Source organism: Nanorana parkeri, unplaced genomic scaffold (assembly GCF_000935625.1).
Source record: "Nanorana parkeri isolate BGI_ZX_2015 unplaced genomic scaffold, ASM93562v1 scaffold127, whole genome shotgun sequence".
Classification (NCBI taxonomy): Eukaryota; Metazoa; Chordata; class Amphibia; order Anura; family Dicroglossidae; genus Nanorana; species Nanorana parkeri.
The window spans coordinates 1,768,919-1,781,769 of NW_017306395.1; the positions used below are offsets into that span (position 1 = coordinate 1,768,919).

General features: G+C 41.5%; 1 protein-coding gene across 1 annotated transcript in view; it reads right to left on the bottom strand.

The window, feature by feature from the left end:
* LRRC27 (leucine rich repeat containing 27) overlaps positions 1-12,851 on the bottom strand; it is a 40,410-nt gene that overhangs the window by 22,984 nt on the left and 4,575 nt on the right. The window contains 1 exon segment of the mRNA XM_018553670.1: positions 10,753-10,811. Within this exon segment, the coding sequence (XP_018409172.1) occupies positions 10,753-10,811 (59 nt within the window).

Here is a 12,851-nt window from a genome sequence, read left to right on the forward strand (position 1 = left end):
TTGCTGGCATATATTTTTTTTAAATACCTCTGCAACGGTGGAAATGGGCTTTAAGCCTAAAACATGCTAATCTACTCTATAATTGCCACCTATGTAAACACTTAACTTCTGTTTCTTTCTGGAACCCATAATTGCACCTGAAAAATTTGGATGTGAGAGCGAGTATGAAATTTGTGTTCAGGCTACACAGAAACTAACATGGTTATTGACTACAGGACTAAGGGTTTGGAGAAGGCAGGAAAATGCTCAATCTAGGCCAAAATAGCTGATTTGGAAAAATTCAGCTCACATTCCAGTTCAGCAATGTTGTCCTAGATTATTCACTTCTCCTGCCTTCTCTACACTATTCACCCTTTGGTGAATAACCCTGTAAGTCTAGTGTGACAGAGACTTTAATTCTAGTATTAGTAGCGGTGGTAGAGTTAACAAGGGCAACCAGGCATGAAAAAGTTTGTTTGCACTACATTATTTCCAATAAAGCTTGTACCCTCGTTAAGTGTATAACATTACTAAGGAAAGTCTGAAAAAAGGCCAGAAGACTGTGACCTTGTATCTGAAGTGTCAGAATCGGTTACATCTTCACTCTGGCATCCTGCAATGCCATAACTGTGATTGATATACTCAAACATGCATGAGTATGCATAATTTACATTTTCTTTTGTCCTCATTCAGAAGAGGTAGTGGCAGCGTTCTTTTTAGTTGAAGAAAGCTGACTAGTTCTGAGAGACAAAAATGCCATCTTTAAAAGGGTCTTAATCGGCTTTTCAGGAAGGTGAACCTCAACCCACACTGCAGAAAGCAAAATAATGTATCTAATAAGTATTTAGAATGTATTTAAAAATCATCAATCTTTACACATGTGGTCAGTGTGTTCATATAAATTATCGATACAACTTTTTTATTTTTTATTAAAGGTTAGGGGTCGATCACACTAGCCGTACGGCAAAATGCAGTTTTTTTCTTCATGCCCTAGCGGTGACTGGCGTTCATCTGGTGATCCATTTTAGGGCTTACACACATTAGATGTAGAGACATTCTAGTTCGTCCATCCATCGAAAACTATAATATAGGGTTGGGGGTGCTCTTCCTGATTTGTAGTTTAGAGGCTGTGGGGGGGTGTCCTGGACTGAGCTGTCAGCTGCTCTGTCACTGATGTCACTGGTTGCCAGGATCTCGGCGGGACGCCAGCCAGAGCCTCCCACTCAGCTCCTGGCGACCAGTGACGAGCTGGGCAGAAAGCTGCACAGAGCATCACTATTTCTTTGTGGCGTCAAATTTTAAGTTACATGGGTAATAACAAATGAAAACAGGAAGGCTAAACGCACCAACACTGTGTCTAAGTTTGTTGCTATTTGGTCTCCAAGGATACATTACCTACCTCCTCCTTCGTCTGATCTCTATTTAACTCTCTCATTTTAAGGTTCTTCAGACTCTTTTTCTCTCTGGCTCAACCCTGGGACCTCCGCTCTACCCTCCTCCTTTTCCTACTTTCTCCCTACTTTTTCCCTTTGCCTTCCTTTCTTCTCATTTTTACATAATTCAGTATTACAAGGCACCTATAGAACTGTTTATGTGCTCCACGGATCATCCCACGACCCTCCCACCACTGGAACACCTCCACCATTGGCTGCCCCTTACATCGCTACTGGATGCAGTTAATTTGCACTATTTCAGATGCATAAAAACAGAAGAAAAACAATATTACTTTGTCACAGTATGAAACACATTTGAGGAACCGTCTATTTAAGCAAAGTTCTGCAGAGTGAAATACAATTCCAGAGTGCATTAGCAAACAGTCATGCTCAGCAGCACAGAAAATGGCTGCAATTAATCATAAATTCTACAAGGTACAGCAAAGAGCGAAAAAAATGCAGCCATCAAAAGGCACGTCTCGACAAATGGATTTGCCAAAGCTCTAATAATGGTTTTATTGAAATTTAGATTACTTTGGCATTTACAAAACAGAAAACTGGCTATGTGGTTGCACATAGCCATCGTTTGTCCATCTGGAGAGAAAGCGAAGAACAGAAATCTCAGAGAGGAGAAGGGAATTAGCAATTAGGCAAGTTAGACTGCTGAAGGTGCCTGGAGCACTCTTCCTATACTCCGCTTGGCAGGTGAAACACAAATGATTGCCCAATGCAACGCTTGTGCTTAAAGCAACTCTGCCGTCACTTAAGAAATTAGCCTAAACAGTTTCCTGCAAAAGAAGAGAATATTTTATTTATCTCCAGCCTGTGTCGCCTTTCTTCCCTCAAGCGCTGTATCCTCCACCAGACTTGTCAGCATTCAACACTTCTTGGCGTGTCAGATGCTTGTGTCCCCTGTCACACTCTGAGGTTGCATCCTCTGATCCCTACACTACAGGACGTAGTAGCACTGTAGGGCATGAAAAAATTGAACCACACTGCATAGTATCCAAAACTCCTGGAAGTGTTATATAGGGTGCAGCACATGGAAGGACAGAAGGTAGAAGACACAGTCCATCTTGGAGGTAAGTTTAAAATATTTACTACTTGCAGCCAGCAGGTAGAGCTCTAAGCAAAGATAGACAACAGCTGACGTCTCAGATAGCAGCCGTTGTGCTAAAAATAAAACATTACAGTGCACACCGTCTGCACAAAACAAAGTGTAGACTGTTTGAACAATGTGTGTTAAAAACAGAGGATTTTGTTGCATACAATTGCAAATATATGTGAAGCCACACCAATTCCCCTGTGGTCCCTTACTCTAGATGAAGGGATTGTTCACACCAGTTACAGTGCGGTGCAGACCGGTTAGCTTCTGGAGCGCACTGTATTGCATCCTGGCTGGCTCCCTGCATTCTGGGGCGGGAGGGGGCATGGCGGTGCATTCACGCCAATGGCACCACAGCCACGCCCCCCTCATGCAGTGCAATCCCCTGCACCAGACTGCGCGGCACAACAATGTCTGCCTTTCAGCCCAGTGCGATCGCAAAAATAGTGCTTGCAGCATTTTTTGCAATCGCACTAGACTGGAATGCAGGCATTGTTGTGCGATGTGTTCTGGTGTGGGTGATCGCACTCCACCCCAGAATGCAGTGAGCCAGCCAGAATGGGATACAGTACCTGGTGTTAACAAGCCCTAACAGGACTTCTATCTTGGGAGCTACCCCCAAATGTGCCTTGGAGGTAACACTTTCTCCCTTGCTTCTTCCTCCTTCCTGCAGAGACATACCAAACAGCCAGACTTGCTTATTGGCAGCTGATGACTTCTAGTGTCAATCCGAGCCAAATCCAAAAAGCAATGTAAAACCAGCAACCACTCAGAGCAATACACACCTAGCAAACATTTTGCTAGGTATAAATTGATCTGAGTGCCATTTTTACTTTGCCTGTTGGATTTGGTTCGGATTAACACTAGAAGTCATCAGCTGCCAATAAGCAAGTCTGGCTGTGCTTGAAATAGCCTTGAATGAGCACAGGTCCACTCTCTACACTACACTCTCCCTTGACTACAAATGATGGCAGCGTCTTAACCAGCGATTTAACACAGTCAGACAGAAAGCATGAAGTACTAGGCTTTCTTAATAAAAAGCCCAGCATCATTTGCAGAATATTGTTCCTGCACAATGCTGAATGTTTATTTGCAAAATAAACATTTTATACAAAAGTTCACACAATTACAAAGAGTTGTTTTTAAGCCCTGGTTCACACCGGAGTGTTTTGAAGCTCAAGGCTCCAAAATGCTCAACAACCAAAATGACATCCTTATAGTGCCTGTTCAGATATAAATGCTCAATCACCTCTAGCTTGACGTCTGATGCTCAGAAAGGTACATGAGCTACTTTGGAAAGAGAATAGGGCATTTCCATGCACTTCAATGGAAGTGTCTGGAAAAGACTTGAAAATGCCTGAACATAAGCTTTTTTTCAGGGCTAAACAACAATTTCCTTCTTTCCTTCTCCTAGTATCTAGTTTTCCATTGGCTCCAAGAAAAAAAAATAGCAATAACTAAATGAGCCTGAAAAAAACATGCAAAAACGCACAAATAAAAATGCTACAAAATTGGCCAAAAATGTTCCATGTTCAGTTGTAAATTCAGCCTGAAACAAAAATGAAAATCCCAATTGGCAAAAAAACATATTTTCCCTTTAAAGTACCCATACACAAGGGGTTTTGATCAGACTCACTAACCATGCATTTATTTATCTATTTATTTAGTCAATTAAATGCAATGTGTACCTCTAAGAGAAAATACATTTATAATATAATGATATGTCCATTTAGTATTTTTTATTTTCTGTTCAATGTGAGCTCCACGAGACCCAATAACATAAGGTAAGCTCCAGCACCTCCAGGTTGCAGCTGCAACACTTATAAGAATGATTGAATCTGGATGGATGTACCTTTAGTCTGTTAAGGCTACCAATATCCTGAACATAACACTGACAAATAACACACTATATAGCTATATGCCTGACATTCAAAATGACAGGAAATCCGTACAATAAAGACAGCCCTTACTGCTCCTACAAGATTGTCATGCAAACAGTTGACACAACAAATCTACGCTCTTTGTCTAACAAACGCATATAGCAATGTGTTATATGTGGTATCCCATAGCAATTAATCATACATAATCCTTGTTATTCTGGCTGCTGTCAACTAGTGGAAAGGAATTTTGACTGATTTCTACAGGTTATTATGCGCCACTGCTCTTTGCAATGTTATATAAGCCCAAATTTAAAAAGGGTTTTAGTTCCAAATATTCACATTAGTCCCAGCATTGTATTGCTGAGAAAAGACAAACTTTCCCATGTACTGAGCTTAAGAGTTAATCACAAGGAAGTTCTGCTCTTAGAGCTAAAAGAACTCTAAAAACAGTGCATGGGAGGGCCATGTTGAGCATCAACTGGGCTTGGGAGGTCCTTAGGTGTCAGTGTGCATCTAGCCTTTAAACGCTATCTATAATAGATGCTCCTTCAAATCCCTGCTTTTGTAATCACCATAATGCCTTTATTGCTATGCTACAACCATTGAAAAGGTGCTTGCAAGTCATTCTCTGTGTGCCAGGAAATCTTCTGATTCCCCATAGACACTTAAAAGAGAACCATGAGGTGAGTGAAAATCACACATCCTCATAGTTCGAGCCGACGTGTGATAATGAAACTGCCACACGTCGGCTCAATAGATCGGGAAGTGAGCGAACACATACCGTCACTTGCTCACTTCTCGATCATCGCCCTGCAGAGAGAAGTGACTGTCAGTCACATCTTCCGGCAGGGATTGCCCCCCTCCCCTCTCCTATCCTCCAGCGCTGACTGGAGGAACGGACAGTGGAGGGGGAAGGTACAGCTGGCTCTGCCTCAACTCACGCAGCTAATGTCGGGATCCGTACCGGTTGCGGCGGTCTCAGTATACTGCGAGCTGTAGCTCGCAATACACTGAGCTTTGGGTGACGGGAGGACGATAGTACCGTATTTTTCCGCTACTTTTTCTTAAAAATATTTACTTAAAAATGGAGGGGCGTGTTATACACGGGGGGACGAGAGGAGAACCGCGGTTGTGAAACTGCCGATACCTCTGCAAACTAGCCTCACGAGTGAAACTTCGGATTGCAGAGACAAGATAACAGTTTTCCTCCAATCATAAACCTTATGTACCTGACATCAGCTGTTGCTGGGGAGAGCGTGTAGCCAGTGCCCAGATGCGACAGGGGGCGGTAATGTCGGAGCATTCTGTGCCCATAAAAATTACAGTGACTCAGCAGACAGCAGTGATGCAGCAGAAGATGAAGAAACTGATATGTTTGAAGCTAAAAGTGATGAAGAAGAAACCAGTGATGCAACAGAGGCTTATTTCATGTTTAAAATATTGATTTCTGATACGTCCTATACATGGAGGCGTTTTATAGATGAAAAATACGGTATATGTCCCCCCGTGACCCTTAAGAGAACTATGGGGAAAAACACTTACCCCATAGTTCTCTTTTAACCAGGCCTCAGATTCAGTTCTCGCATGGAGCTCTTCTATCCTTCCTGCCATCCCACATACCAGAGACAGCACCTTATCAGCCAATAGAGGGGGCATCTAAACACACAAATGATGATGATGACTTGGCTAGCCATAAAGGTTCTTTTGGGCACTTTGTTGTGCATGCTGTTGATTTATAGCATCTGTTATGAAATAACTGTGTTGAGTTCACTTTAAGAACTTCCATCACATTTCAGTAACGTCGGAAATAAACCATCTCCAGTTCTCAGTTATGCAAATTAGTAATCAAAAACTCAAAGATAAAGTCTCATTAGTCTACTACAATCAAATCAGCACCAAAATTACTTCCTAATGAAACAATGATGAGGGGCTTAACATCGACAACATTATGCTAACATGATTAGATAGGTGTTTTTTCTGCTAATGGTGAATTAACGACTTAGATTTAAAACATGCCAACTAAAAAAACAACAAATATTTCCATATCATTGATTTCTCTCTCTGTAAGTTGTGGTTCACTCGCTGCATAGTAATGAAGTTCAGGAGCAAACTTACTAAATACAATTTCCATCCAAACTGACCACATAATATAATGCTAAAGCCAAAATATAATTATATAACAGCAAATTCAGAAAAAGACAACTCAGAAAAGAGTCCCAAAAACATTCTAAAAACACATCAGAAGTTTGATGTATCCAAAGACATGGATTTCCTCACAGCCACCAATTCAAACTTTGAGGGCCCTTAAGACATGAGTGGCCTGCTACAGTGCATTACCGCATGTGCGCTAATGTGTGTTGCTTTAGGGCAGCACATTGATTTTAAATGCTCAGGGGAATGGATAGATGGCACTGGATCCCTGAAGCTTTTCTTATTACCACCCAGTGATATGAGGACAGTGTTGATGTATGGTGTCTACAAACTAATCTGGTAGCTTCTACAAATCATAAGCGCTTCCAAGTGAAAGAGTGAATCTAGAATTGAAGTGCCCCACCGTGATGTTGGAGTCCAGATACAACTGTATTGCAATAAAAATGTGAACTATGCACAAACCAACACGTTTCAGGGGCTAAGCCTTGCCCCCTTCATCAGGGCTGTAAATGACAAAAAAAAATATCCGTAAGTGTAACATATAATTACATTTATAACATGATTCTCATGATTTAAAAGGAAAGTAAAATGGTAGAAAAACACACAATAGAATAAATATTGATTCTATCATGTATTTTTATCCTATACTACCTTTAATTTAATATGTCTGTGTAAAATCTGATTTCAGATTGGAATAAAATTGTATTTGGACAGGACTATAACATTGTGGTTTGGCACTTCTACATAAACTTAATTTAAACGGACATAAAAACCATACCTGGAACATATTGCAAATGTACTATTGTACACAAAGAATTGGATATGTGTAGTGGTGTGCTGTATATATTGTGGTATATATTTGTGCACTGGGGAGCCATTATAAATAAATGCCACTGTTATGTACTGCAGAAACTGCCAAGTTTAAACCTGTGTTGCAGTAATAAGTGGTAAAATCCGTGTCCATTATCAGAACGCATAGGTGTCAAGCTAACCTCAGAGCAAGATTGGATCTGGTTAGAGACTCAGGGAAAGTAATGAAATGTTTTATATGTACTGCACATGTTAATACATCAAGACTTAAGTGTTAAACATTAAAGGAGAACTATGAGGTGAGTGCTTTTCACTCACCTCATAGTTCTAGCCGACCTGTGACAATGAAACTGTCACAGGCCGGCTCAGTATATCGGGAAGTGAGCGAACACATACCGGCGTTCGCTCACTTCTGGATCCTGTCACGGCTCTCTGCCGTGACAGGGGAGGGGCTGGATTCCTCCCTCCCCGCTCCGATCCTCCAGCACTGACTGGCAGAACGGACGGGGGAGGAGGCGGGTACAGCTGGCTCTGCTTCTAGATAGGCAGAGCAAGCTGTCACTCACGCAGCTGGGCGGATCCAGATATAATTGTCGGGATCCGCTTCAGCTGCGGCGTCTCAGTATACCGCGAGCTGTAGCTCGCGGTATACTGAGCTTAGGGTGACGGGAGGACAGTTTGTGTCCTCCCGTTACCCTAAGGAGAACTATGGGGAAAAGCCTTAACCCCATAGTTCTCCTTTAAGTGTGGCTACTCCAGCTCTTTATAACATAGCTATCAATTATGGGGGCACCCAGAGAAGGTTCGACTCCCAAAGATGTGAAAATAGAATGGGTAGAGTCCCAAAACAATTTTGGGTTTGTCTGGTTTTTTTTTTTAGTTTTTTTTATAGCTTTTAATATTGGGTGCAAGAAAGGGAAGGGGGATGGGCGGACGAGAAGCCTAAACTTCAGGAAGGCTAACTTTGATAAACGACGTAATATTGTGGGTGAAATAAAATGGGAAAACTTATTTCATAAACTAAACTTTGACCAAAAGTGGGACTGTTTCAAGAACAAATGAAAAAATGCTATTCCCAGGTGTATACCCCTCTGTAAGAAAAATAAAAGATCGAAAACAAAGCCAATATGGCTAAACAAAGCGGTAAAACAACACATTAAGGAAAAGAAAGTGGCATTTACTAAGTATAAAACAGAGGGGTCAGTATTGGCATTCCAAAAGTACAAAGAATGTAATAAAAGATTTAAACTGGTAGTCCGGGCAGCTAAAATTGAATGTGAGAAATATATCGCCATTAGTAGTGTTATTAAAAGGAACCCCAACATTTTTTATCAATGCATAAACAGTAAAAAGTGGAGAAAGGACCAGATAGGCCCAATAAAGGACATAAATGGGACGTTACTCACAGACGACAAGGAGAGGGCCGAGGCGCGAAATACTTTTTTCTCGTCGGTATTCACCAAGGAAACAGACGGGTTTAATGTACTGATAAAACACAAAATTTAACAGGAAATACACCTGAGTGGTTGACTGAAACTGGGATACAACATAGGCTTAAACTACTAAATGCAAATAAAGCATTAGGACCTGATAATCTACATCCCAAAGTACTCAAGGAGCTGAGCATGGAGATAACAAAACCATTGTTCCTCATTTTTAAGGAATCGGTAATGGCTGGTAGAGTGCCAAGCGCCGGCGAAGGGCAAATGTGGTACCTATATTCAAAAAAGGGTTAAAATGCCAACCAGGGAACTATAGACCAGTTAGTCTGACATGCATAGTATGTAAACTGTTAGAGGGAATTATTAAGGATTACTTAGTGGAATTCGTCCGGGATCTTGGCATAATAAATGATAACCAGCATGGATTTAGGAAGGATCGTTCTTGTCAGACCAACCTGCTCACCTTTTACGAAGAGGTAAGTAGAGATGTGCATAAAGGGAGGCCGGTGGACGTGGTTTATCTGGACTTTTCCAAAGCATTTGATACGATGCCACATAAACGCTTGTTATACAAGCTAAGGTCTTTGGGCATAGATGAAGTAGTGTGCACGTGGATAGAAAACTGGCTAAAGGAACGTGTACAAAGAGTATTGCTAAATGGCACCTTTTCAGACTGGGTTGAGGTCATGAGTGGCGTGCCCCAGGGTTCTGTGCTGGCTCCAATGCTTTTTAACCTATTTATTAATGATATAGGGGAGGGAGTGAGTAGCCGTGTTTTAGTGTTTGCTGATGATACGAAAATTGGGAGGGTAATAGACACGGATTTAGACATTATAACATTACAGGAGGACCTGGAGAAAATCGGGGAGTGGGCAACTGTATGGCAGATGAAGTTCAATGTCGATAAATGCAAGGTAATGCACTTTGGAGTTAAAAATAGGCAAATGGACTAAACACTTAAGGGTGCGCCACTAGGGAAGTCGGAAACGGAGAAGGATTTGGGGGTCATCATAGACCGCAGACTAAAAAACAGCTGGAAGTGCCAGGCTGCTGTAAACAAGCCAAGCAGAGTCCTGTCTTGCATTAAGAAGGAAATGTATTGCAGGGACAAATCTATAATTTTACCACTTTACAGATCACTGGTTCGGCCGCATCTGGAGTATGCGGTCCAGTTTTGGTCACCAATACTCAGAAAAGATGTCCTTGAGCTGGAAAAAGTCCAGAGGAGGGCAACAAAACTCATTAAGGGGTTCGAGGACCTGAACTATGAAACAAGGCTGTTAAAATTAAATATGTTCTCGTTGGAGGTTAGGAGATTAAGGGGGACATGATATTTTTGTATAAACTGTGCAATGGTGACAGCAACATTGTTAACAAACTGTTTACGGTTAGCTCCGTATTAAAGACCAGAGGGCACCAACAAAAATTGGTGGGAAAAAAAATTCAATACACAGGGCGCAAGGGGTTCTTCACAGTTAGAGCGGTTAAGGTCTGGAACTCGCTGCCGCAGGAAGTGATTTCAGCTAAGAGTGTGGAAGCATTCAAGAAACTCTTGGACGAGTTCCTGGGAGAGCATAATATACAGGGGTACAGGTACGCCTAAGAACAAGATCACACATGGACTCACACACACGCACACAGCTGCTCAAACATAAATGCACACACGCAATAGGTTGGACTTGATGGACTTATGTCTTTATTCAACCTCAAATACTATGTAACTATCAGCTACCTTGCATATTGGCAGCTATCCAAGCTTCAGAAAATTGGGCACATTCTTAATAGGTAACAGGTTATCTAAATAGCATTTCCATTAAAATCGAACAAAAACATTTTGTTTTTATCCAAGTTTCCTATACACAGGTATATGAGACCTTCCGGTTTTACAAACTCTGGCCCACAAATTAAGTATATTAATATTTAAAGAAATGTATTAGTTAATACCAACTTACCAAGTTGAACAGGAAGAGCGCGTATTGGGTTTCCTTCTAATAGAAGGTACTTTAGTAGCCTATGGGAAGGAATGTAAAGCATTTATCACATGTACTGTAAAAAAAGAGGGACAGACCTAATAAAAGTAAACATCTAAAGCCATCAATTACAGAGTTAAGAAATAATGATACCTGTGCCACTGAGCCCCTTTGTAAAGGTAACAATAGAATTTGGCAAATACAGATAAAATAAATGATTATGTAGTTTTGGAACCTTTAAATTATTATTTTGAACACAATTACTAATCTGTATCTATAAGAAATTGCCTTTGAGATAGGGTTTAGGGAGGCAGTTGAGCCTTAATGCTGTTGCTATGAGTTCTCCTCACACAGTCATTGTCTGAATATACTTTCTAGTAAAAATGTAAAATTACCTCTACCGTGCATGGAGGAAACATTCTATCATCTCAGGACTTCTGATTTTTATCCAGGCATGGCTGTAGTGAAAACATCCACCCTGTGCTTTTTGAACGTAATCTGCTGACCTGGGCACCATTTTTGCTTTCTTGTTTGTAAGGTAAAATCTGACTGGACTAAACATAGCGTTGGGAGCCCACTCCTCACAGCGGCAGATGCTTATGTCATTTCGGCATTCTGCTGAATGCTGAAAGTAGTAATAAAGACCAACCCCAGTGGGGGTCTTGTGAGATCCCAATCTTCTGAAGGCCTAAGCCACCAGCATGCGGTCCCCGCCACTATGTGTGAACTAATGCGTCCCAACTCTTTGTAAACATTGCAGTTACTCCTACATGACCATGCAAGAATCTACACGGCAGTATACCAGCTTGTCTGTTTCTCTATAACATTCATCATCTGCTGCCACTAATGTAGTCAACATGCACCCATTACTGTGCAGTTGATCTGCATTGCACATGTATGAGACAGCAAGCAGGGAGGATTCTAAATGTGAAAATGCTCTCCCTGTGCTCCAGGACACCCAGCATGTTGGCTCTATATGAAGCAAGGCAAGCACAAAGAACAGCAGTATATGCTACACTGGTACCTGTGTACAGGTTTCTGCTATCTATTCTTGTTTTAATTATTTTGTAACTGTTTCAATAGTGGAAAGGCCTTTTTAAATTATGCATCATGCAAAGTAAATAATTCACAGGTGCGTGCGTTTTAAAACGTTCTCAGTTTCTTAGTTGTTTTTGCACGAGTGATGTATGAATTCAAGGTCAAAATGATAGGTATTGCGTATATTTGGGGATTGGAAAAGAACTCACAGTTTGGGAATCTGACAAATGATTTGCTGACAGTTCTTCTTCTTTGTGTGTTTTTTTTCTGGAATGTATATCGTGTATAACAAACAATTGTATTGCACTGCACTTAATTCAATCAGCTTCACCTAATGTAGCCCTATAGGACAAAATGTCATCAAAGCTGATTCACAGTAGTAAAAATATGTTGAGTTGCTTTATTTATTTTGTGTTTGGATGCACCGATACCGGTTTTTCTGTATCGAGTGCGAGTGCCAATATTTTGATTTCGTTACTCACCGAGACCGAGTACTGGTGCTTCCGCTTGAATGGACCCACCTTTCTGGGCGATCAAAAAGACAGGGGGCAGGTAATGACATACCGGCCTGCTTCTTGGTCGCCCTGGAAGCCGGCTGCATATTGTTTTGCCGCCTCGATTGTGATTGGCCAGGAAACCGGCTTCCCAGCCAATCAGCATCAAGCCGACTTCCCAGCCAATCAGGAAGCCAGGAGGCGGGTCATTACACTTAGCCCGGCTTCCTGATTGCCGGGAAGCCGGCTCCATGTTCCCCTACGGCACTGCCGGTCAGAATAAATTTTCCTCTGACCAGAAGTTCCGGTATCGGGGAAGGTATCGGAGCATTTGGACGAGTACGAGTATTCGCCCAAATACTCGGTATCGGCACAGATACTAATATCGGTATCAGTGCATCCCTAATTTTGTGGGATAGACACTGGCTTTGTGTGCTACATAGCTACAGTACATTTACATTGGGGTTGATTTAGTAAAGGTGTGGAGAATGATCACTAAGAAAAATGAATGTTCACTCCCCCCCCAAAAAAAAAGTTTGTTCACTGAAT